Here is a 22,967-nt window from a genome sequence, read left to right as displayed (position 1 = left end):
ACGGCGCGCGCCGCCCGGCGGACCCGGCGCCGGCACGCAGAGGCCGGAGCGCCGAGGCGGGCGGCTCCCGAGGGGCTGTGGGGTCCCCACCGGGCGCCCCCCGCGCCGGTCTCCGCCCTGAGACCCCGGGCCCGGCAGGCGCTTGCCGTCACCGTGAGGGCGTGGCGCCCCCTGGTCCCCGCGTGCCGGCCAGAGGGGCTCTGAGCGGAGCTCCCTGCCTCGGGGCGGCGCCGCGGGGGATCCCGGGCGGGTGTGGCCCCGGCCGCTGGGCGTCCCGGAGGCCGGGCCGCTGCGGGAGCCGCCCCTCGGCGCCTGGGACCGCGCTCTGCGCCCGAGTCCTGAGAGTGTCCGCCAATCCCCGCGGGGGCTCCGGCCGCCGGCCGTGCGGTTACAGGCCGTGGCTCCTGCTCAGCTGCGCGGCCGGTGTGAAAGCTACACCCACAGCTGGTGACGGGAGGTAACGTGCTCTTCACAGAGACCTAGAGGCGCTAGTTCTGGTTCTGCCGTTTCTGGGTCTGGAGCCCGTGCCGTGGTGTGGTTTGGTTTGGTTCCACCATGGCGGCCCTGCGCGGGGCTCCGGGCTGCGGGCTGGGGGCTCCGGGGGCTGCGGGCAGCGGGCTGGGGGCTCCGGGGGCGGGGGCTGCGGGCTGCGGGCTCCGGGGGCTGCGGGCTCCGGGCTGCGGGCTGGCTGGGGGCTCCGGGGGCTGCGGGCTCCGGGCTGCGGGCTCTGGGCTGTGGGCTGCGGGCTCCGGGGGCTGCGGGCTGCGGGCTCCGGGGGCTGCGGGCTCCGGGGGCTGCGGGCTCCGGGCTGCGGGCTGCGGGCTCCGGGGGCTGCGGGCTCCGGTGCGGGCGGGCGGCGGGCTGAGAGGAGAGTGGCCCGCTGTTGCCAGCGCCCAGGGCCTGGCGTTTTCCTCTCCCAACTCGGGGCGCAGAGGCCCCTGGGGGAGAGCAGGGCCGGGAGGTTGAAGGGGGGGAAGCCCGTTTGACAATCCCGCAAAGGAGTGCTGCTCCGGGAGGGCCGCCTGCCCGGCGCGGGGAGGTGTGTGGCCAACAAATTGTCGTTTCAATGGCAGAGGGACTGCCCGGCCAGCTGGCCGTCCGGGTGGCTTCTGATGCCTCCGCTCTGCGGGGCGGGCCCTCCCCCTCCCCCTCCCCCCTCCCCCTCCCCCTCCCCCCTCCCCCTCCCCCTCTCCCTTCTCCTCCCCCTACCCTGCTGGAGCCGTAAAGCCGGGCGGCCCAGACAGCCCGTGTTCCCACGGGCGGGAGAAGGCCATGGAACTTCAGCCGAAGGCGGTGGGCCTGGCTGGGACCTCTGTGCACCGCAGCCGCTGCTCCCGTAGCATGGCGCCTGCGGGACCGCTGCCTCCCCCGTGCAGCCAGCACTGCCGTGGTCCGCTCTGGACTCGGCCGAGCTGCCTCGCCTGGTGGCAGTGAAAGAAACGGACGTTGTAACCCTCCTACCGCGTCCGCATGCCTCAGGGCTACCCAGCATGGGTGCCGTCAGCCCAGAGGCTCAGCTGACAGTCTAGGGGACGAGGGGGCCTGTGGCCCTTGGGATCTTGAAGCCACAGGCTCAGCCCGGTCGCTGCTTCTGCCGAGCAGCTGGCCACTCCTTGGGCCAGGCCGGGCCCCTGAGCCTCCAGGCTGCAGACACCTGCCAGGGCAGGCCCTGGGCGTTCTGTCCTGTGTCTGGGCTGGGGGACAGGATCCTCCGAAGACTCCTGGTCTCAGGCCTTAAAGGCTAGGCACAGGAAAGCCGTTCCCACACCAACCCCGAAGGGAGCAGCAGGAGGGTCTGGAGACGGAGCCACCGCCAGTGCCCAGCAGATCGGAGGCCTCGTACCCGCTCCTTCGGCGGGCTGGGCGCAGCCTGCCGGGGTGCGTGTGGTTCCCCACCCCCAGGCGGTCTGAGATCTTTTCTGAGAGCCAGCCAGGCTCAGAGGAGCGTGTCTGCGGGCCCCGCCATCTACAAGCCCGGGCTGTGCTACGGCCAGCGCCCGCCCTCCTGCCCTGACACCTGCCTGCGGGCTCCCCGCGGCTCAGGCAGAGCCTCAGCCAGAGCCTCAGCCAGTCAGCGTGTGCACGTGCTGTGCCTCCGCCCCGCCTGGAGCTTGAACCTGTGCCCTGAGGCACCCGGCCACCACGTTGGACTGAAACTTCTTCCTGGCCCTAAGCCCTTAGGGGCGCTGCCCAGTGTCCTAACTGGTGGGAGGAAGGCCAATTGGAACGTCAGCCGCAGGCGGTGGGCTCACAGTTCCTCCAGGTCCAGCCTGAGCCCTGGCAGCGGGGGCTGCTGGCTGGCTCTGGCTGCAAGGTAAAGGGGGAAGAAGGGGCATGGTCGTGGACACACCGGTTGGCCCTCCTCAGCCGCCGTCCCTGTGGGCATCCCGTCAGCCCCTTGCAGCTCAGCCCTGAGGTGTGCCCGGGCTGCCTCCCCTCTTCCCACCCGTCTGCCCGGGGAGGAGGCCCTCCTGGGACAGATGAGGACCGGACGGGCTGTGCCTGAGACGGTGCACCGGGCACGGACGGGAAGGTGCCTCCCGCCCGGCCGCTCGTGGCTGGCGGCTCCTGGCCCTGTGCTGCGGGCCTGGGGGGAGGGGGAGGGCTGGGCCGGCCTCCTGGGCAGAGCCTGGCCTGGTGGTGCGGACCACGCTGCAGCGCTCCGGGGCCGAGAAGCTGGCCCACGGCCTCGGCGAGGCTTTGGGACATGGCACAGTGTGGGGGAGGGTCCTCTCCGCCCGGCGTGGTGCCCTGGGCTTTCCCTGGGCTTTCCTGGTGCCTGTTGACATTGCAAACCTGTTCAATTCTTGGGTTAAAAGACAGTTACATTGTCACGGCTTTCCTGCAGTAGGAACAAAGCCAGGTGCTCCTGAGAGTCCCCCTCCCTCTCCCCCCTTCCCATCTCTAAGCAGCCGGTGTCCCACCCGGAGGGGCTTGTTGCTTGCAGCTGCAGAGCGCAGAGCCGTGCTGTGGCGCCTGGGAGGTGGCTCTGGCCCCCAGTGTGGCTTTGGTCCTAACACGTCTCTGATACGGCCAGTGTGCCCGCACCGCCGATTCCAAACCCCCAGCCAGGATGGGTGGCAGGGCCCCTGTCTGCCAAGGCCGCGGTCAGTGAGCACTGGACTGTGCTGCAAGGACTGGGTCCCAGTTCCAGGCCTTCGTGCCCTGGCAAAGCCGTGGGCTTGGGGCTCTCCGTCTCTGGCCCCAGCGGACTCTCTTCGCTGGGGGCCTGTGGGGTGGGGACCCCAGGGTGCCGGCATGCAGCTCCCCGCGTGGCTGGTTACCCGGTGGCATAAGCCTGGCGATCTTGCTCACAGTCTGTACCTTTCCATCTGCCTGTGAGTCCGTGTACTGTTAACGCCCGAGGCGGGTCCGCAGCCCCACCACACGCAGGAGTGCCATCGAGACCGAGCTCTCCTCGCCCCGCACAGCGTGGACCTGGGTCAGGCAGCCGCTCTCCCTGTCCTCCAGGAGCTCACCTGCGTCCGGCCGTGAGCTCCTCGGGGCCAGAGCCCGCGTCTGCCTCCGTGCCAGCGCCAGCCGGGGACCGAGGGCTCGCCCCACGCCACAGCCCGCCGCCCACCTGCCCGCCGCCCACCTGCCCGCCGCCGCCGCTCTAGGGCGTCTACCTGCCTCATCCCCGCAGCTGAGCTGCTGACTGCGGATTCTCTGCCCTAACTTCCATCCCCAGCGCACGGCCCGCCCTCGAGGGGGGCTTGCCTGCTCTGCTCTGCTCTGCTCTGCTGCAGCAAGAAGGCAGCTTGGTGCCTCACGGGTGTTAAGCAGCTGCTTCCATCCAGCGGGAGGGGGGTTCGCCTTAAAGAACATAACGTTCCTCACTGGTCTTTGTGTAACTCGGACAAAGCTGTGCGAGGCTGCGTCCTCTGGACTGGAAATGGGGGCCTGGGGGGCCTTGGTTCTGGCTCGAAGGTGAAGTTAGCACCAGGGACACGGAGCAGGGCACAGGGTGCATCGGTTACCTATATACATAAAAGGCTAAGAGACCACCCGCCCAGATCGTAGGACGTGCACTGGCAGTTTGAAGTAAGCGTTGACTCACACGCACACACGCAAAATACCTGTAAAGCTCTCGGATATTATTGAAATCCCCTGTGAAATGATTTGTAACGGATCTGTTATTGAGCTACCTTTGGAAATAGTGTATCTGTAGATAACATTAAAAGTATATCTAGCCAGAACAGGTTTGGCTCAGTGGATAGAGCGTCAGTCTGCAGACTGAAAGGTCCTGGGTTCAATTCCAGTCAAAGGCATGTACCTTGGTTGCGGGCACATCCCCAGTGGGAGGGTGCAGGAGCAGCTGGTCGATGATTCTCTCTCATCGATGTTTCTAGCTCTCTATCACTCTCTCTTTCTCTTTGTAGAAAATCGATAAAATACATATTTTTAAGAAGTATATCTAAACGTGGGATTCTTTGTCCTAAAAATGAGCATGAGTGATTCCATCGATTCAATGAAAAGGAAAATTTTCCCATCGAATTTCTTAGCAGTATTACTCCTTCAGGAATGCCGTGTCATAAATTAGAATGGAAAGTAGACACAGTCATCATGCCACTGAGAAATCTTAGTAGTCAGTGGGGTCTTTGGAACGGCACTAGATTTATCATCACAAGATTGTGACCTGACATAATCGAAGCAGAAATATTAACAGGATCTGTGGAGGGGAGGTTCTGATTCCAAGAATGGAATTGTCCCTGTCTGACACTGGCCTCCCCTTCAAAGACCTTTTCCTGTGATGCCCGCATTTGCATTAACTAATAACTCACAGTGATAGAGTAGGAGGATTCCTGCCTGAACCCATTTTCGGGCTGGGTCAGCTATATGTTGCTTTCTCTCGAGTTCGAAGAACGTGTGACGTTCAAGTTAAAGTTGTAAATACTTGCAAGCACTCTGAAGGTGTTTTCACTCCATGTGGTGTACAGGGAGACATTAGAATATGTTTAATCATTTTATCAGTCTTTTTATGTCATTGTTTTTATATCGTGTTATTGTTTATTAACATATATTTTCATGTACATTTTACTAATTTTCTTTCATCTCTGACACTTCTGTTATAAAGGGCGAATACAATATTAAAATATTTTTTCCAATTTTTCTTCTAATATTTCTTCTAATGAATCTGTGCGCTGGGCCACTAGTTTCAAAATAAAACTTTAAAAATTGTGGGGAAGACTCTTCATTGGTTCAGCAAAGGGGAAAGCAGCTGCTGCCCTTTTATTTGATCATTGGGCAGAGTCCCGCGGGAGCTTCGGCTCTGACCCTGCGCAGGGGGGCACGGGGCTTCCCCTGCGAGGACAGGGCTCCGCGGGGACCAGCCTCCGCCGGCCTGAGCTCCGGGCTCCGCAGGGGCCGGCTGGCTCCAGGGTCAGCAGGCAGCAGCTCCCGGCAGGGCCTGTGCACAGACGCTGTGGTCAGGGCTCACGCCTGAGGGGCCTCTGGCCCCGCTCCAGCCATGGCTGCCCTTGGGGACTGCACATCTGTCAGCAGCTGGGCCCGCACCTGCCCCTCGCCAGCCCAGGCCTCCCCGGAGCTCATGGCCCTCCTGACCCCACCTCCCTGTGGCCACGCTTCCCACCCCGGGGCGGATCTTCCTGGGTTAGGGATGCGGAGGTGGAGGCGCTCTCCTGAGGAAGCCCAGGACTGCCGCAGGCCACCCCCACCCAGGCCTCTCCTGTGGTCACGCTGGGTGGTGCCCCCCAGCCAGCAGCCTCCACATCTCAGGCCCGCGTGAGCTCTGGGGCCAGCAGCGCCCCAGTCCTGCCCGCGTGCCCGGTGAGGGCGTGCGTGCGCGTGTGCGTGGGAGTGAGTGTGATCACTGTGGGGGGGAGCACCCCGCTGAGGGGCCAGGGCCCTTCGGGGGGGCCACCCCCACAGGAACAGAGCAGAAGGGTCCCTAGGGCACACTGGTGCCAGGCGTGGTTGGGCATTGTTTTCCTAAGCAAGGGCTGGGGCCAGTCACAGGCCACTGGATGCACCGGTGCCCACTGTCTGGTGGTTGGGAGGGGGAGGGGAGCCCACCCGGGTGCACAGCCCAGCGCCCCTCTCTCTCTGGCCCTCGCTGCATTGCAGTGCCCACACTGGGGACGGGTGGGTGCTGCCTGAGCCTGGTGGCCTGCCTGGCTGGGAGAGCACAGGCGGGCGAGGCCTGTGGCGGTGGGGACGGTGCTTTCCGTCAGCCGTGGTCATTGCCTCCATCCTCGGGGCGGGCACGCCCCTCCCACACACAGACGCCGAGCCCCTCCCTGCCCCTGCCAGCGGTCTGTGCGCCGAGGGCCAGCCCAGGCGAGGGCACGCTGCCTGTCAGGCTGCCACCCCCGCCCTGACGCTGGTGCTTCCCGTGGTGCTCCGGGGGGAGGAGGAGGAGGGAGGCTGACGGCTGGGTTTGTTTTGTTTTAGAAGGTTCCAGAAGAAGCGGGTGTGGTCCAGAGATTGGCGCTTTATGGGGGGCCTGCTGAGGGGGGGGGGGCTGGATCCCCACTCTGCTGGCTGTGCTCGGGGCCGCGGTCCTGGCCCCGAGGGCCCGCTGACCCGAGTGAACAGTCCGTCTTCCCGGGAGAGTGAGGGCCGCCCATCCCCGCCCAGGTGGCACTGTCTGGTGGTTGGCGGTGGGGGGGGAGAGGGGAGCCGCTGGGGAGGTTGCTTCAGGAGGCCCTGTGCTGTCGAGAGAGCCAGCCCAGGGCCAGCCAGGCCCCAGAGCCAGCGTGCGCCCACCCAGCCCTCTGCAGGCCGGCGGGGGGAGGGGGGTGGGCAGGCTCCGAGCCCGGCGGCCTCTGCAGGGTGAGCTCTGACTGCTGAGCAGGCGGGAGCACAGGGTCCGCACCCCTGGCCTCTGGGGCGGGGGCGGGGGGCAGTTCCTGAGAGTCCCTGTGGGTCCCCCCCCCCAGGATGGAGCGAGCTCGGACACGGACTCCGAGCTGTCCCCGGAGGAGAAGAGGGTGCTGGAGAGGAAGCTGAAGAAGGAGCGGAAGAAGGAGGAGAGAAAGCGGCTGCGGGAAGCTGCGGCCGCGGGCACCGCACCGGCCCAGCCTCTGCCTGCCAAGCCCTCGGGTGCCCAGCTGGCCCTGGACTACCTCAGTGGGTGAGAGGCCGCAGGGGAGAGGGGGGCTGTACCCCACGTCTGTGGCCCCTGGGCGGACAGGGCGGCCATCTGGCCAGGGCTGCTCTGTGCTGCCCAAGAAATGCCCATCCCAGGCAGACAGCCTGTGCTCGGGCAGCTCGCCTATAGCTGGGCGGCTGGGGTTCGGGGACGGGGACCCCCCACGCCCCAGAGGAATTGCAGGCGGGCCCGGGTGCCCCCTGCCTGGGCTGGGCCTCTCCCCTCGTCTGTGCCCTCGGGCTGGGAGGGGCCAGAGCCCCCATGGACACTGAGCTGGACCCGCCCCGGCCAGCAGAGGCCGCCGGGCCGGTGCAGACCGCCCGCCCGCCTGTGCTGAGACCGCGCTCTCCTCAGCTGGGCCCGGAAGCACCAGGGCTGGCGGTTCCAGAAGACGCGGCAGACCTGGCTCCTGGTGCACATGTTCGACAGCGATCAGGTGTGTGTGGGGGCGGGGGCAGGCCGAGGGGGGCCGGGGATGGAGGGACCTCCCAGCCTGTCCGCACCGCCCCTCCCTCTTCTCTGCCCTGACCCTGCACAGTGTCCCCTTCCTTTCTGTGCTGAGCCAGTTCCAATCGAGCCTGGGCCGGCCACTCCAGCCGACAAACTCTCCAGCACGCCGCCCCCGCCCCCCAGGCCTCGGTCCCTGGGAGGACACCGGGCGCGCCAGGGGCCTGAGGCACCAGTGGCAGGGCCAGAACCCAGGGCTCTCGCTGCAGGCATCTCAGTCCCCTCGGCCCAGCGTCCCCCGCCTGGCTGCTGACCGGCCCTCATCTCCCCTGCCCAGGTCCCCGACCAGCACTTCCCCACCCTGCTGGCCTACCTGGAGGGCCTGAGGGGCCGGGCGAGGGAGCTGACCGTGCAGAAGGCGGAGGCCCTGATGCGGCAGCTGGACGAGGCGGGCACCGCCCCGGACCACCCTCTGCTGGAGAGGAGCCGGCGCGCCCGGCAGGTGCTGCAGCTGCTCTCCTAGGCCCGGGCCCCAGGTGCCAGCCCGCCGCCCTGGGGCCCGAAGCTGTCTGTTCTCCTGCCAGGCCAGCACTGGCAGAGCTCCTGCCGCCCGCCGCGCGGGCCTGGGCCGTCTCACGCAGGCCACGTGCTTCCTGCCACGGCTGCGTGGAGCCTCCCTGCCCGGCCAGACCGCGGCCTCACTGCCCGCTCCAGGGGAACTGGCTGTACTTCCAATAAAGCGGCCGCGCCGGCCACGGCTCCCGTCCTCGCCCGTCCTTGCAGCCTGGGAGGAGTGTTTGCTGAGGGAGCGCGTGTGGGCACCGGGCCGTCCCTGCCAGGCCCCCCCACCCCCCCGACACCCTGGGCGCCTGCCACCTGGCCCTCCTGCAGGACGACCCTCCGTGGGCTGGCCCTTCTCAGCGGCCGCAGAGGCCATGGTGCTGCCCTCACAGCCCCCCTGCTGTCCGTCCGCATGAGGACGAACTGCCGTCCTTGCTCCTGGCAGTGCGTGCATAGACCCGGAGTCACAGGGCTGAGCGCGAGCATGGAGGCCGCGTTCGGGGCGAGGGGAGGAGTCAGGGCCAGTCCCTCCTGCCACGGGGCCTCAGCGTCTGTTCGCCTGCCCCCGAAGTCCTGCCAGGAGGTCACACCACCCTCCTGTCCAGCACCCAGGTGGCCGCTCCCACCGCGCTGTGTGGCAGCCGGGGCCCTCCACTGCCACTGGTGCAGCTGAAGTCCTGATCACACACGCACATGCTTGCACACGTGTACACACAGCTGTGTGCACATGTGTGCGTGTATGTCCGTGTACGTGCTCTCATGCATGCAGGCATGTGCACATGCATACATGCACGTGTGCGTGTACACACCCGCTCTTGTGCATTGTTGTATATGCCTGTACATGTGTGTGTTTGTGTGTGTGCAACCATGTGTTGCACACAGGCAGAGAGCCAGAGGGGCTTTGGGACCCAGGGCCTGACCCCTCTCAGCCCTGGGGGTGGCCCCAGCTCCGCTGGAGTTTGTCTTGGTTCTTTGGTTCATCCTCCCCTGAGGATAGTTTTCCACCGATTTTAGAGAGAGGAAGGGAGAGGGGAGAGATGTCAGTGTGAGAGGCACATCAACTGGTTGCCTCCAGCACACACTCCAAGCAGCCCAGGGATCGGGCTGCAGCCGAGGTACTGCCCTGACAGGAATGGAGCCTGAGACACTTCACGCCGAGGGCCAGCGCTCTGACCACTGAGCAACCAGATAGCTCCACTGCGATGGAGGTCGCCCCTGGAGCCCTGGGAGCTGAGGCGGCCGCCCGCGTGCCCTGAGGGTTTGCTCACAGCCCAGGGGCCCTGCGGGGAGGCTAAGCCAGCGCCAGCGCCAAAGGCAGAGCTGGGCCAAGGGCATGGACGTCAGAGCCCTCTGCCCACCACCGTCCTGCGTCAGCCTGTGCCCTCCGACCGCACGCAGAGGCCGGGCCAGGCCGCGGGCAGTTCCGAGGACCGGCCTGCAGTCTAGTCCTGTCTGTGGCCGGTGGTGCCCCCGTCCCAGGTCGGTTTCCATGGTGAAGAGGGAAGTGAGGCCTGGCGTACACACGTGTGCACAAGAATAGGTGTGTATGTGCAAGCACGTGTGAACATGTATGTGTGTATTCACGTGCCTGCATGTGTGTGAGCATGTATAGGTATACACACAACCAGGCAGTGGCTCACGTTTTGTTTTGTTTTGTTTTAATATATTTTTATTGATTTCAGAGAGGAAGGGAGGAGAAATATCAATGATGAGAGAGAATTACTAATCAGCTGCCTCTTGCACGCCCCCCCACTGGGATTGAGCCCACAGCCTGGGCATGTCTGACTGGAAATCTAACTGTGACCTGCTAACTGTGACTGACGCTCAACCACTGAGCCACACTGGCCGGACTCCCTCTTTGTTTTTATTAACTTGTTCCCGCTGGAGTGGGGCCTGGCTGCACCCTCGTCAGCCTGTCTTCACCAGGGAGATGGGGGATGGCCCAGGGCGGGGGTGCCGATTTCATGGTCAGACGGACTTGGGGAGGAGAGGCTGCCCCGGTGGGCACGGGGGCGGGAAGGGCTGGTGCGGGTCCTGGTGCAGACGCAGCGGCTGAGCCCAGGGCGGGGGGGGGCGGGGGGAGGCGGGGAGACAGATGAAAAGAGGTGGGACCCGGGCTGCTCTGGGAGAGGAGGGAGTTTCGGGTGCGGGGCCTGGGAGATGGCTGCCTCCATGGCCGCCGCTGCGGCTGAGGGACAGCTGGGGGCCCGTGGTCACACCGTCGGGAACGGGGCTGTGGTGAGCGAAGGGCAGTGAGGACCATCCGTCCAGGCTGCCGCCAGGGATAGTGACTCACCCCCCACCCCTCCACCTCCCAATCCGCACCCCCAGGCCCAGAGCACAGGCCGGCTCCGTCAGCGCCCCCGGGGCCTGGGCACCGCACACAGGACCTGGGCCGGCGGCCGCATGGTGAAGGCGGGCGCGGGCGCGGTGCGCAGGCCGGCGGGCCCGAGGCCGGGCGGGGGCCGCAGGCGGAAGCTCTGGAGGAGGCCGGCGAAGAGCAGGAACAGCTCTGTCCGCGCCAGGCGCTCTCCGGGGCAGACGCGGCGGCCTGCGGGGAGACCGGGGCGGGGCATCACCTCCGGCCCGGAGGCGGGGCATTTGGAGGCGGGGCCAGGGCCCATCCCCCAGGCCCCACCCAGGACCCCCTGGGAGCGCACCCGCCGAGAAGGGCAGGAAGGCCTCCCGCTGGACAAAGTGCCCGTTGGCGTCCAGGAAGTGCCCGGGGTTGAACTGGCCGGGCGTCTCCCACTGCGTCTTGTCCAGGAGCACGGAGCTCAGCAGCGGGAGCACCGGGGTGCCCTGCGGGGAGAGCGAGCGGCGGGCGGCCGGTCTGTCCCCCCACAGGCTGGACAGGAGCCTGAGGGCCTCCGGGGAGCCGGCCGGCCGTGAGGGCGCCCCAGATGGACCTGCACTCGCTGTGCCGTCCCCACCGCACAGGAACCCAGCCCGCACGGGGCCGGCCTCCTGCCCTGATCCCCCCTGCCTCCACCTGAGCCCGGTCCCCGCCCGAGGCCGGCGCCCACCTCGGGGAGCAGGTAGCCGCCCAGCCGGGTGCCGCCCGCGGTGCGGCGGGGCACGTGGGGCAGGAGTGCGATGAACCGCTGCACCTCGTGCAGCACGGCGTTGGTGTAGGGCAGCGCCTGCTGGTCCTCGGGCCGGGGCGGCCGCCCGGGCCCCAGCACCCGGTCCAGCTCCTCCTGCACCCGGTCTGCAGCGAGAGGGGCAGTGACCCTGGGGCCTGGTGCCGGGGCGCCGGGGCAGGCGAGGGCGCGGCCGCACACCCACCCTGCACGCCGGGGTGCCTGCCCATCAGGAGGGCCGCCCACTGCAGTGTGGCCGAGGTGGTCTCGGTGCCGGCCATGACCATGTCCAGGACACAGGCCACCACGTTCGCCTCCGAGAACAAGCCGTCGGGGTCTCCGCCCTGCAGGCGGGCGGGAAAAGGGGCAGAAGCCGGGCTTGGCGGGAAGGGCAGCCGGATCCCTGAGCACCTGCTGGGCAGGGCCCCCGCGTCCCCCACCCCGTCCTCCCCGCTGCCCCAGGCGGCACGGGAGCCCCTTTCACGGTGACCAGGCTCAGGGAAGCCCCAGGCGCAGGAGCGTGGGCAGGACCAGGGGGCCTGGATGCCCCCGGCCTCGGGGGAGGGGGCTGGCCCACACCTGGCCTTGCTGCCTCAGGGCGTCAGCGTAGCTGTGCACGGGGCCTCCCCCGGGTGGGGGCCGCGCCGCCAGGAGGGCCCTCAGGATGGCCCGCACCTCCTCGATCTTCCTCAGCACCGGCCGGTGCAGCCGCAGCAGCGCCCCCAGCCGGGGGTACAGGTTGAACAGCTGGCGGGGCGGGGCAGACAGCAGTGAGGGGGTGAGCTCAGGCCCCACAGCCCAGGGGGTCCAGGAAGGCCTGGGAGTTTCATGCCCAGACGAACCACCGCGGAGGCCGGAGGGCGAGGCCGCCCGTGGTGGGAGCCGCGCAGGCATGCCATCGGCGCCCACTGGGTGCTCGCTGTGTCTGCACAGCTGTGTCCCGGGGGCACACCGGCACCGGGCGGGCACCCGGGCGGGAGCGGGCACCGGGCGGGGACTGGAGCGTCGGCCCCTGGTTTCAGAGTGGCCAGCCATGTTCGTGGGCCTGAGGGGGTGACGGAGGCCCCTCCACCTGCTCCCCGACCAGGGTTGGGCTCAGACGCACTCCCGGGAGCGGCCGCCCAGCCGTGCAGGCCTGCGGAGGCGGGCGGGGCGGGAGCTGCCGTGCGGGCGGGGAAAGGGGTCGAGCACACGACCCGGGTCTGGGTCAGGACTGGGGGCGCCGAGTGGGATGGGCCCTGGGTGTCCAGCCCCGTCGGGCCCACGGGCTCTCAAGGCGGGAGGTGTGGGGAGGAGCGACGAGGACCCCAGGTGGCGGGGTCCTGCCTGCCTCTAGGCCAGCGGCTCCCCACGTGGGGCGCCCACCGGGGGCAGTTTGATGTTTACGGGGACAGTTTGAGGAGTTATTAACGGAATGCTTTGTGTTTCTTGTGGTTCTAGGGCCTCGTGTACAGTTATAAATAGGTTTTGTGACGTGTTTATGCACTTCCGTTCTCTGTTTTGAAACTTGGCTGCTTTTTCATTCCTCTTCATGTTATTGTTTTAACAGTTTCTTAGGGATTTCTTCCTCAGTGTTTCAGCTGTCCTTCCGTTCTTTCATTGTTCTTGTTCTGGGATGCCCTGCTCTTTGGAAGCTCGTGTAGTCCAAGGTCAAGGCCTTTGAGCTTCCTCCCCGCGAATGGGGCTCGCTAGGTCACGGGGCATGGGATGTGAGAGGCGCTCAGGGGGCGTGGCCCCAGCCACCTCACCTCTCCTGGCTGGTGGCGACCTCTGACCTCTCACCTGCAGGCCGGGCGTCCCCAGCAGGACCATGACGTCATCGATGAGGCCCAGCAGGGACCGGAACAGGGGGTCCTGGTAGTCGAAGCGCCGGCCGAAGAGCAGCGTGAAGGTGACGTTGGCGGGCGCCCAGCCCAGCAGGGCCAGCGGGAAGGGCCGGCCTGCGGGGAGACGGGCCTCAGCGGGAGGGGCCCGGGGAGCGGACCCCCCGCCCTCACTCACCTCCGAACTGATCCAGCTGCCCCACGAGGCAGCGCAGCTCCTGCAGGACCTTGTCGGCCATGGGCGCCCGGCCCACGCCCAGGCCGTGGAGGGTGCGCACGGCGTGCTGGCGGGCGGCTCTCCAGCGGGGCCCCGAGGAGAAGAAGATGCCTGCGGGCCGGCCCCCAGGCAGCGCTCAGTCCCGCCCTCCCCGCCCGCCGGCCTCGCCCTCCGGTGTGCGGGTCCGGCACCGCGCCCACACGGGGACACCCTGCCCCCGGGGGGCCCTCTCCCATCACAAACCTACCCCTGCCCCCCTGGATGAGCTGGAAGATGGGGATGGGGGGCCGGTCGGCCAGCTGCTGCCCCGTGCCCACCAGGGCCTCCCGCACTGCCTGGTAGCCGGTCAGCACCACCGTCTTCTGGCCTCCCAAGTGGACGGTGAACACTGGCCCATACTGCTCTGCGAGCTGGCAGCGGGGGCCCATGAGGAGAGGCCCATGGAGCCCCGCTCCCTCCGGGAGGGACCCCACCCTGTTGTGTCCCCGCAGCACCCCTGCCCCGCCTCCCCCTGAAGCTGGGGCCGGGGCTCGGCCTCGGCCGGCGCTCTGGCCCCAGCCGCTCTGCCCCAGCGTTCGGGATGGCGGCCTCGGGACCCAGAACCGGCCTGCAGCCATGTGCAGCCCCCCCCCCCCCTGCAGGCTGCTGCCCAGGCAGGAGGACCCACCGCCCGCTGCCCCTCGGGTGGGCAGTGGGCAGCCCCGTGTGTGCTGCATTGTGCCACTCCCTCCCCTGCCCCAACCTGCCCCTGCGTCAGGGTCTCTCCAATGCTGCCTCTTCCAGGAAGCCCTCCTGGCTTTCTGCTCCTTGGAGGCCCATCGCCAACGTGCAGGGGAGCCTTTCTCCTCCCCAGGCAGGCGGGCAGGGGGTGCCTGTGTCCCTGCCAGGCCAGCGCTGGCCGGACCCCAGCCTCCTAACCCACAGGGTCCCCGAAAACTAGGGCCTGCTTCCCCAGGCGAGGGTCCCACGGCTGCAGGACGCCCCCTCTTACCTCCATCAGCGAGCGCTCCTGCTGGGACACCCGCAGCAGATGCAGGTTCCCGATGAGGGGCAGCGGACGCGGCCCGGGGGGCCAGCGGGGGGCCGGGCGGGGGGCCCGGGCCCGGGTGAGCGTGCGGAGCAGCACCCAGAGCCCCAGGAGCCCCAGGAGCAGCAGGGCCATGAGGACGGCGTGGGGCCCCCGTCCCGCCCTGCGCCTTATAGCTGGGAGAGGGCGTGCCGCACCCCACACCCACCCCCCGAGAATGTGGAACAAGCAGTTTGCAGGGGACAGCCCGGCGCTTAAAGCGACAGGCGTGTGTGGAATGCGGGGTCGAGGCTGAGGGGCGGCGGGCTGTGGGGCAGGTGTCCCAGCCCCAAGCACGCGCCCCGTCCTCGGGGCAGAGGACCTCACGCCCCCCCCCCCCCGGGCAGCCCGCCTCCGCCTCAGTCTCCCCATCAGACAGGACGTGCGGGCTTAGGGGCCCGGCCCCACTCTCAAGGGGGGCCCCACTTCCCTGCTGAGCTCCCTCCGTGGCCCCATGGCTGTGGGGTCCTGGGCCTCTCCCGCCCCCCCCCCCCACCTGTGTCCTCCCAGCCCCTCTCGTGGGCCAGTGGGGCCCCGGGCTGGTCCTGGAGGGTCAGCCTGCAGACACCCCCGATCCAGGGCCCCTCCCGGCCCGAAGGGAGCGGCCCTGAGTGAGGGCTGCTCCTGGGGCCGTCGCCGTCACCTGGGCTGAGGCACCAGCCTGTGCGGGGAGGGGAGGGGGACGGGGCTGACCGCCGAGGCCGGGCCTGCAGCTGCGGGCGGTGACAGGTGGCCGTTTACGAGCCCACCCTGTGCCACACGCTGTCTCCTGACCCGCTGCCCGGCGGGGAGGGAGGAGGCACCGCTGTGGGAAGGAGCTCGGAGGGGTGGGAAGCTGCTGGCACCAGAACCGGCTGGGCCTGCTTCCCGCCACCTGCCCCGACAGGAGGCCGCCGCCGCCCGGCCCCCCAGCGGGCCCACCACGGACCTCTGCCCGCCCCACCCGGTGACTGCACTGCACGCCTCCATGGGGGGGGCGGGGAGGGGGGACCCGCACTGCTTGTCCTACCGCACGGCTGGGGGGCGGGGGGCGGGGGTAGCTATTTGTTGGGGCTTCAGTCATCTGGGCCGAGCTCCCACACCCAGGCTGCTGCCAGGCGTTGGCTGGGCCCTGCGTCCAGGGACGGTCACTCTTTTGGCAGCTTTGAGCACCTGTGTGTGCGGCTCGGCCAGGGGAGGCGGAGCTGGCCGGCAGGGTCCTGACGGCCTCGGAAGCCCACGTGGCAGGGACTCTGCATCCGAAAGCCCCTCGGGCAGACGGGCCCCAGGAGTCAGGAAGGCCGGGTCCTCAGAGGGTCCACCAAGTCTCGGGATTGACCCCTCTGACCCCTACTCTGGGAATGAGGATCAAGGGGCAGAGGCCACGACCTATGACCCAAGTCTAGGAAGTCACACAGCTTTGTCACCTTGGGGAGCCCCAATCGGCCCAGATCCCCAGCCAGGGGAGGGGCAGGGCTCGGGACAGTCTGTCCCAACTGCCCCCAAGTCCACTCCTCAGGGGTCCTGGCACCAGTGGGCCCTTCCAGAGGGTGGAGTTGGTCTGTCCGGGGTCTGTGGGGCCCGGCCTGGGGAAGCCCCGAGCCTCAGATGGGGGTCTCTGGGCCCAGTGCTCGGCCCCCAGGCTCCCAGTCGCCCCAGGCCCCCCCGGGGCGAGTGTCTCCGCTCTGCCTGCTGAGGAGCCCTCGTCCTGGGGTGCAGGCCCCCCCTGGGCCCCTCGTCGGGTTCCTGCCTCAGTCACACCTGCAGAGCCAGGTGGACGCCTCTCGTGGGGCCGCCGGTCAGCCCACAACACAGCTGGCCCTCTGCCGGTTCCCTCGCAGGCACAGCAGAGGGCCCAGCCGTCTCCCGGTCTCAGTGACGGGACCGCCCACCAGCTGTGCCCGGCTCCCACCGTCCACGAGGTCCGGACGGGCAGGCGGAGGTCCAGGGTGACACCTTCCGGAGAGGACAGAGGAGCCGCCTCCTGCACCGCCCTGTCCCGCCCCAGGCCACACCGCCGCCCAGGCCTCGCCACGGCCCCCGCCCCAGGCCATGCCGCCGCCCAGGCCTCGGCACACGCTGCTGAAATGCCTGTGGGCACATTTCTCCGTGCTCGGCCCTGAGCCGGGTTCTGCCTGTCAGATTCGGCTGCTGTTCCTCCTGTGACGGGTGAGGCTGGAGACCCTGGCTCTGGGACCCCGCCTCTCGCTGCTCCTACGTCTCCTCCGGCCACGGTGCCCCGTCTCAAAGGGGCTCTCCAGCCTGAGGTGAGCCACGCAGCCGGTCCGCCACGCCGTGAACTACAGGTGAAGCCAGGGGTCCCTGCCTGGGGCTCCGGCCGGCCGGGCCTGCTCCTGGGTGAGGAGGTGAGGACGGACACCACCGGGTTCGAGCTGCAGGGCACTGTCCGGCCGGGACTTTGGGAAACGGCCTCGCGCATGGAGGGCTTCCCGGCACAGGGCCTCCTCCCTGCTCTTCCCAACCGCACAGCTGAGCACCGTCCCCGCAGAGTCCATTAAAAGCCGGTCACCTCGAGGTCAGGACCCCGAGGGCTGCGGGCGGCTGCGGGCCGGGGTGGGGCGGCCCGGCTGGCTGAGTGGGAAGTGCGGCTGGCGGGAATAAAGCCGCCATTGTCCGGGCCCTGGAAGCGATTAATGAGTAACTGGCCGGCCCGGCTGTAAATGTTGTTTATGCGACAGAACAAGGTGCAGTTTTCCTGCCGTTGTGAGTGGGCCCCGAGCCCCGGCCGGAGAGGGTGTCCAGCAGCCCTGGGTGTCCCTGTGGGCCCACGGCCACCGGGTGCCCGCTCCGAGCTGCCCCCCCTCAGAGCAGGTGCAGCCCAGGCACCAGACCCAGCAGTGGCCACTCAGGCCCCTGTCGGGGGGCCTCCGGGTGAGGGCACCCTCACCAGGCCCTGAGGAGGAGCGCCTGGGCGGGGCTGAGGGGCCCTGGGCTGTGGAGCCTGTTTGGAGGTGGCTGCTCCTGACCTGGAGGAGCAGGGGGGCTGGGTCCCGGCCGGGATGGGGGTGAGGGCGAGTCCCAGGGCAGCTGGTGAGCTCTGCCCCGAGGACCTGGCGCCGTGCCTGGTGACCACGTGGACGGAGCAGAATCACGGGCGGCCGGCCGGCCTGTGGGGAGCAGGATCCGCCTCCCCATCTCGGTGAAAAGTGGAGGCACCGAGTGGGGTGCCCAGCTTTCAGGGCTGGCGGAAAACTGGGGTCTCCACTGAGCCTCTCCCAGTTGTCACTGTTGCCACAGCAACAAGGAATGACCGCCAGGGGCTTGCCTCTTCACTGGCCCTGGTTCTCACAAAACCCCCAATGCCGCAGAAGCGGTCCTGGCCGGGGAACGGCCCAGGCGAGGTCCTCAGGGGCAGGCCCTTCGCCAGGGATCAGTGGGGGAATCTGGGCCCAACCCGCCCACAGGAGAGGCCGGTGAGGATGGCAGAGCAGAGCTCAGGTGATGGGTCTACAGCCAGGAGCCTGCAGGCCACTGGGAGAGGGAGCCCGGCGCGGTTGAGTGCAGCGTTGACCTGTGATCCAGGAGGTCCCCTTTTGATTACCGGTCAGGACACGTACCCAGGTTGCCCACTCGATCCTCAGTTCCATCTGTGATTCTCTCTCATCACTGATGTTTTCCTCTCCTTTCTATTCCTCTCCAAAATCAATAAAAATATATTAAAGATAAAAATGTATTTTAAGCGAATAAAATTTTAAGAAATTAAAATGGTGGAGAGGCACCGCGCAGAGGGAACCAGCCTGCGGGCACCTCCATTCGCAGATTAATGTCTGTGGTCCAGAGCCGCCCAGGAAGTCAGGCCCGGTGTCCACAGCCCCGGTGTCCACAGTCCCGCCTCGGAGACCCCCTCCCGCCCCCGTTCCCTCCCTGAGGCCTCCCTGGGGCTCGGTGTGCTCCTGCTGCGAGGGTCACAGGGGCCTGCGCGGGAGGGGGTGGAGGGGTGGGAGGGGCCGGACGGGGCCTTGCTGGTGATGGGCGGGGCCCGGCGGGGTGGGCGAGGCCTCGCTGCCGGGGCCGCTCCGCGCGCTCGGCGCTCGCTAGGGGTGCGCTCGGCGCTCGGCCGGCGGCCTGCGTAGTGCGTGCGTCGCCCTCGGAGGCTCCGGCGCCACCATCATGTCTACGGCCATGAACTTCGGGTCCAAGAGCTTCCAGCCGCGGCCGCCGGACAAGGGCAGCTTCCCGCTGGACCACTTCGGTGAGCGGCGCGGGGTCTCGGGCCGCGGGGAGCCCGTCGGCGCGTCCAGCGCCTGTCTCTCGGCCTAGCGGCCCGCGGTGGCGAAGCGCCCGGAAGTCAGGCTTCGGGGAGAGGCGGCGCTTCCGCCCGCGGGCTCACGGGGCTCCTCACACAGCCGAGCCGCGGGCGGCGCCTCGTGGGTCGGCCGTTCCCGAAGGAGAGCTGCCGTGAGCGCGCGGCCGGGGCGCTTCGGAGACAACATGCCGCCTTCGCTTCCGTCCCAGGTGAATGCAAACGCTTCCAGGAGAAGTTCATGAAGTGCCTCCGCGATAACCAGTTCGAAAACGCCTTGTGCCGACACGAGTCCAAAGACTATTTAGAGTGCCGGATGCAGAGGCAAGTAGGGCGGCCCGGCCCCGCCCCCGTCCACCGCGCCGCTGCCTTCCCAGAGGCCCTTGCGGCGCCGGGTCCGCCCCGCCCAGCTAGGGCTGGCGCGTGCGCACGGGAACTTCCCCTCGGGGCACCTTGCGTTCCTCCCAGCATCCTCTCTGCGATCCTGGGTGGGCGCCGTCACTGCGGTTTCAGACCGAGTGAGGAGACGAAGGCGGTGGTGCAGGGACCTCCCTCCCCCAGGCCCACCGCCTTGCGTCCTGCCGTTTGCAATGCGGCCGGTGACCGGAGACCGCGGGCTGCTTAGTGACCGCCCCACGGCGCCCCCGTTCGGCAGAGCCCCTTAATACTTCTTGTTAAGCCTCACCCGGGGGTGTTTCCCATCGAGCTTTCTCAGAGAGAGTGGGAGAGAGGAAAAGACGAACGTGGATGTGAGGGACCCGTGGGTGGTTGCCTCCTGCAGACGCCCTGACGGGCCGATGGTCGCTCCATTCCCTGAGCCACACTGGCCGCTCAGGCACCACCACAGGGCTGTCTCCGGCCCTCCTGCTCCTGAGGGCCTCGCCGGGCCCCACCGGGGGAACCAAAGCAGCCTCCCCCAGAACCCACTGAGCCTGCCGCATGGGGGTTCTCACGGGTTTCAGTGTGTCCCTGGGGTCCTGGGTTCGCCCGGCAGGGAAGTCAGGCTGCAACTCGGGGAACTGTTGGCCCAGGCGCCCTCCTCACCGGGACGTGGCGAGAGTGTGTGGCTGGGCCTGGCTGGAGTGGGAGCCATTGCCCTGGATCTGCAGCCAGTCCACACTGCTGACCGGCGAGCTGTCTGTGGACATTTCCCTGAGGCTTTGTTAGAGCCCAGGATGCGCTCTGACCGCCCCGGCCAGGTCGGGGATACCTCCCAGCCAGCACATAGTTCAGAGGCCATGGAGAGGGCTGGTGCCCGGGGGACACGTGGCGTTGCCATCTGAGCCTCAGGTCACTTTGGCTTCCCAGAGGCCGGCCTGCAGGTGCCAGTTGCCACAGGTTCCCAGGATCTGGCCTCCCTGACCCCACCCGCCCTGTCTCCCAGCCACAGGCCCCTCCCAGCCCCTCAGCTGCCTCACCCATGGAGCTCCGACTACACCGACCGTCCGGATTGGTGGTGGCAAGTGTGGTGAGCAAGGAGCTTCCCTCCCAGCTGTCCAGCCCTCCAGGACACAAATTCCTTAGTCTGCCCTATGCATAGACTTTTATTTTTCAAGTGGATTCTGGCTTTTTGCAATGGAGATAGTCCATCACATGCAGAGTGCAGTCCAGTGAGCCCTGCCCCTGTCCCACATCCCCATGCCTCTTCCATTTGCTCAGGCCTGAGAGCAAGCCCCAGCCTCCTGGCTGCATGAAGCAGCTCCTGTGGGGACGGCTGCAGGCTGAGGCTTGGGTGTCGGTCATTCCGGGTGGGTTGTGTTTCTCAGCAGCGTGGCCACAGGCCCACAGACCCTTCGGAGTCGTGTCTGAGCACCGCGGTGGTCCCAGGCGTCCAGCTCGCCGGCTGGGGCTGTAGGGGCGCACGCTCAGTGCTGGAAGGTAGGGTGGCAGGTACTGGCACGTCCGGGAGGTGAGCGGGGCCTCGGAGAGCTGCCTCCCCAGATAAACCACTCAGACCAGCTCCTTCCCGGCATGAGAGTGGGAGGCGGGCGGGGCTCCGGGCTCCCGGGCACCTGCCTGGCACCTGAACAGCAGGAAGCTGGTGGGGACCAGGCCCCGGGGGGGAGGGCGGCCTGTGGCCTGGCCACTGCCCTCATTCTCCTCCTCCGCCTGACACCTGTCCGCCTGTCTTTCAGGCAACTGATGGCACAAGAACCACTGGAGAAGCTGGGGTTTGGAGACTTGGTGGATGGAAAGGCGGACAAACACTGAATCCTCTGGAAGACCACCGCCGGGCGTCTGGGGCGGAGCCGGGGCGCTGACCTGTCACCCTGAGGGTCACTCGGTGTGACTGAGAAGGGCTCCGATCACTCGGCGGGCGGGGCTCACAGCGGGAAGGGCTCCTCCCTCACCTCCCAGGTCACAGAGAGGATCCCCCCCCACCCCACCCCGAGTGAGCTGTCCGAAACGCCTGGGAGGCCCGGACGGGTGACAGACCGAGGCTCGCCTGGGAGTGGACACTCGGCCGCATCTTGTAACAATGGACGTTTGTGAATTTCAGAAAACTTCACTGAAAAAGTGGTTTTCTTTCCCTTTTTTATAAAACAAAACAACGAAAAAGTGGAACCTGAGCATATCTGTAACGTGAGAGACATTAGAAACGGCGGAAATGGCCTGGCTGGTGCGCGGCTGTTAGAGCAGTGGCTTGCGAGCCACAGGCAGCTCTTCGGCCCCTTGAGTTTTTAGCAAAGGCCAGCTTAGGAGCGCCCTAATTAAGTTAATAACAATGTACCTCCCTGTATAGTTTAAGCTTAAAAACTTTGGCACTCAAGAGAAATTTCAGTCATTGCACTGCTAATATTTGGCTCTGTGGACTAATGAGTTTGCCGACCACTGGGTTAGAGTGTCGTCCTGGTGCCCCAAGTTGTGGGTTCAATCCCCAGTCAGCCCATCCGAGAATCAACCAGTGAGGAAGGGAACAACAAATCGATGTCTCAATAAATGACAAAACAAGTAAAATTAAAATCTGTGTTGACTGGATTAAAAATGTTTACAGGAAAGCAACTAGCAAAGCCAGTGTGTTTGTACAAAGGAAACCCCAGCAGCAACGGGAATGGCTCCAGCCTGCAGCCTAACTCTGGCTCGGAGTCATGTTGTTTCACAGCCAGGCCATGGGGGTCCCCAAATGGGGCACCCTGTGCACAGAGGCGCCCCTGGGCCACCCGGAGGGAAGGGAGGAAGGGAGGGAGGGAGGGGTGCACCCCAACCTGACGCCCCGAGAAGGCACAGGTCACATGGTTTTCTCTCTAAGTGGGTAACCTCGGTCTACCAGCGCCTGGTACGGAACGAGGAAGCACAGTTCTCGGAGCGGCTGGTCCGGGAGGACTCCGGGCCCGGCCGGGGGTGGGCGGGAGGCCACAGCTGAGGGTCTGCAGGTCGGTGGTGGAAGCGATGCCACCTTGCCATAATTCCGGAATAAAGCTCCGAGTCTCCGGTCTCCTCGGAGGAACAGATCACGTGTCTCAGCTGTGTGCCACGTGTGGTGCAGGAGCGGCCCCTCCTGGACAGAACCCCGGCCTGGGCTCTGGAGGTCAGCCCTCCTGCGGGGCCTGGCAGGATGCCACCTGCCCCCTACTTTCTTAGGGGGACACCCCGTGGCGGCACCACCAGGCTCAGCAGGCGCCAAGGTGTAGGGTCTGGGCCAGTGTGCTCCTGTGGGGGCTGGTCTGAATGCCCACGCCCTGCCCCTTCACCGGGAACTCGGGGTCCTCCTGGTGCTGGACCTGGGGAGGGGCCGGCAGGACAGGGCCACCCCGGAGCCGGGCAGCCTGAGGTTTCCTAACCCCGGCTGGTGCTCCGGCCTGGGACCTGGATGGCCAGCCCCGCAGGCCAGGAGCAGCCGTGAGCTCCCGAGGGAGGGGCCTGCCATCCCCCCGCAGGCACACGCAGGGCCCAGGTGCCGCGTCCCGGCTGTGCCCCCCTTTGTCCACCAGGGCCTGCCCCTTTCCTGCCCCCCGGGCGCCCTGGACAGGGGCTGCGGCCAGGACAGTCCCCCCGACCTCCGGCCTCAGGGGGGACCAGCAGCTCTGGTCCCAGGTGGCGGCTGGCAGGTCAGGGTCCCCCAGACGGTGGGGGACGGGCTGGGACACCCCTCCCGGGGCCTGCCTGCCTGAAGGTGCGGGCCGGGGGCCCTTTGGGGCAGGTTCGGGTCCAGCCCCTATAAAAATCGGGCCAAACCCCCAGGAAACCCTTTCCCTCCCCTCTGACCCCTGTGCCTCCGGGACCCAAGGTGGCGGCGTGGCGGCCCCAGCTGGGCGGCGGCGGAGCTGCAGCGCGGGGGGGCGCACCCAGGGACCTGAAGGTGGGACTCAGATCTCCCCGACCTGCCAGGGCGCCCTGAGGCGCTCAATGCCCCCCCACCCCGTGGCGCCACCGGGGCGGGGGCCGCGGGGGGCAGGACCGGAGCTGGGCTCC

The 22,967-nt window shown here is 67.4% G+C and overlaps 3 protein-coding genes across 10 annotated transcripts in view; 2 read left to right on the top strand and 1 right to left on the bottom strand.

Moving 5' to 3' along the window:
• Positions 1-8,330, top strand: part of CHLSN (cholesin) — a gene marked incomplete at its 5' end in the record, with an annotated part of 57,905 nt that extends 49,575 nt beyond the window's left edge. For 3 of the 5 annotated variants that reach the window (XM_084886273.1, XM_084886274.1, XM_084886275.1), the window contains 3 exons: positions 6,903-7,096; positions 7,469-7,550; positions 7,899-8,330. In XM_084886273.1, coding sequence (XP_084742399.1) covers positions 6,903-7,096; positions 7,469-7,550; positions 7,899-8,084 — 462 coding nt within the window. In that variant the 3' untranslated portion in view covers positions 8,085-8,330. Of the gene's footprint in view, positions 1-301; positions 458-6,902; positions 7,097-7,409; positions 7,551-7,898 lie in introns of those variants that run through there. The other 2 variants (XM_084886276.1, XM_084886277.1) reach the window with 2 other exon arrangements.
• Positions 8,331-9,766: 1,436 nt separating this feature from the next.
• Positions 9,767-14,683, bottom strand: CYP2W1 (cytochrome P450 family 2 subfamily W member 1; the record flags this gene model as incomplete). Of its 2 annotated transcripts, XM_084886256.1 has the most annotated exons (9): positions 9,779-10,673; positions 10,783-10,924; positions 11,149-11,333; positions 11,411-11,549; positions 11,785-11,952; positions 12,988-13,145; positions 13,207-13,356; positions 13,493-13,655; positions 14,237-14,683. In XM_084886256.1, the coding sequence occupies 9 exons, from the start codon at positions 14,681-14,683 to the stop codon at positions 10,477-10,479; spliced, it is 1,749 nt and encodes a 582-aa protein (XP_084742382.1). In that variant the 3' UTR covers positions 9,779-10,476. The 2 variants fall into 2 exon arrangements, with proteins under 2 accessions (XP_084742381.1, XP_084742382.1); XM_084886255.1 differs by lacking the exon at positions 11,411-11,549 and having other exon boundaries at positions 9,767-10,673; positions 10,783-11,333.
• Positions 14,684-18,274: 3,591 nt separating this feature from the next.
• Positions 18,275-21,553, top strand: COX19 (cytochrome c oxidase assembly factor COX19). Of its 3 annotated transcripts, XR_014795212.1 has the most exons (5): positions 18,275-18,503; positions 18,767-18,878; positions 19,939-20,022; positions 20,321-20,432; positions 20,690-21,553. XR_014795212.1 is itself a non-coding variant. In XM_084886295.1 (4 exons), the coding sequence occupies exons 1-4, from the start codon at positions 18,422-18,424 to the stop codon at positions 20,763-20,765; spliced, it is 354 nt and encodes a 117-aa protein (XP_084742421.1). In that variant the 5' UTR covers positions 18,295-18,421; the 3' UTR covers positions 20,766-21,553. The 3 variants fall into 3 exon arrangements, 2 of the variants coding, with proteins under 2 accessions (XP_084742421.1, XP_084742422.1); XM_084886295.1 differs by lacking the exon at positions 20,321-20,432 and having other exon boundaries at positions 18,295-18,503; XM_084886296.1 differs by lacking the exons at positions 19,939-20,022; positions 20,321-20,432 and having other exon boundaries at positions 18,301-18,503.
• The last annotated feature ends 1,414 nt before the right edge of the window (positions 21,554-22,967 follow it).

This window comes from Pipistrellus hanaki, assembly GCF_964339955.1.
Source record: "Pipistrellus hanaki genome assembly, chromosome: 5".
Classification (NCBI taxonomy): Eukaryota; Metazoa; Chordata; class Mammalia; order Chiroptera; family Vespertilionidae; genus Pipistrellus; species Pipistrellus hanaki.
The sequence above is the reverse complement of the archived record's forward strand: the minus strand, read 5'-3'. Positions and strand labels throughout refer to the sequence as shown.

Coding starts and splice junctions, on each gene's coding strand:
- COX19 (XM_084886295.1), top strand. CDS start 18,422: ATGTCTACGGCCATGAACTTCGGGTCCAAGAGCTTCCAGCCGCGGCCG. Junction 18,504..18,766: donor CTTCCCGCTGGACCACTTCG/GTGAGCGGCGCG, acceptor CTTCCGTCCCAG/GTGAATGCAAACGCTTCCAG. Junction 18,879..19,938: donor TTAGAGTGCCGGATGCAGAG/GCAAGTAGGGCG, acceptor CCTGTCTCCCAG/CCACAGGCCCCTCCCAGCCC.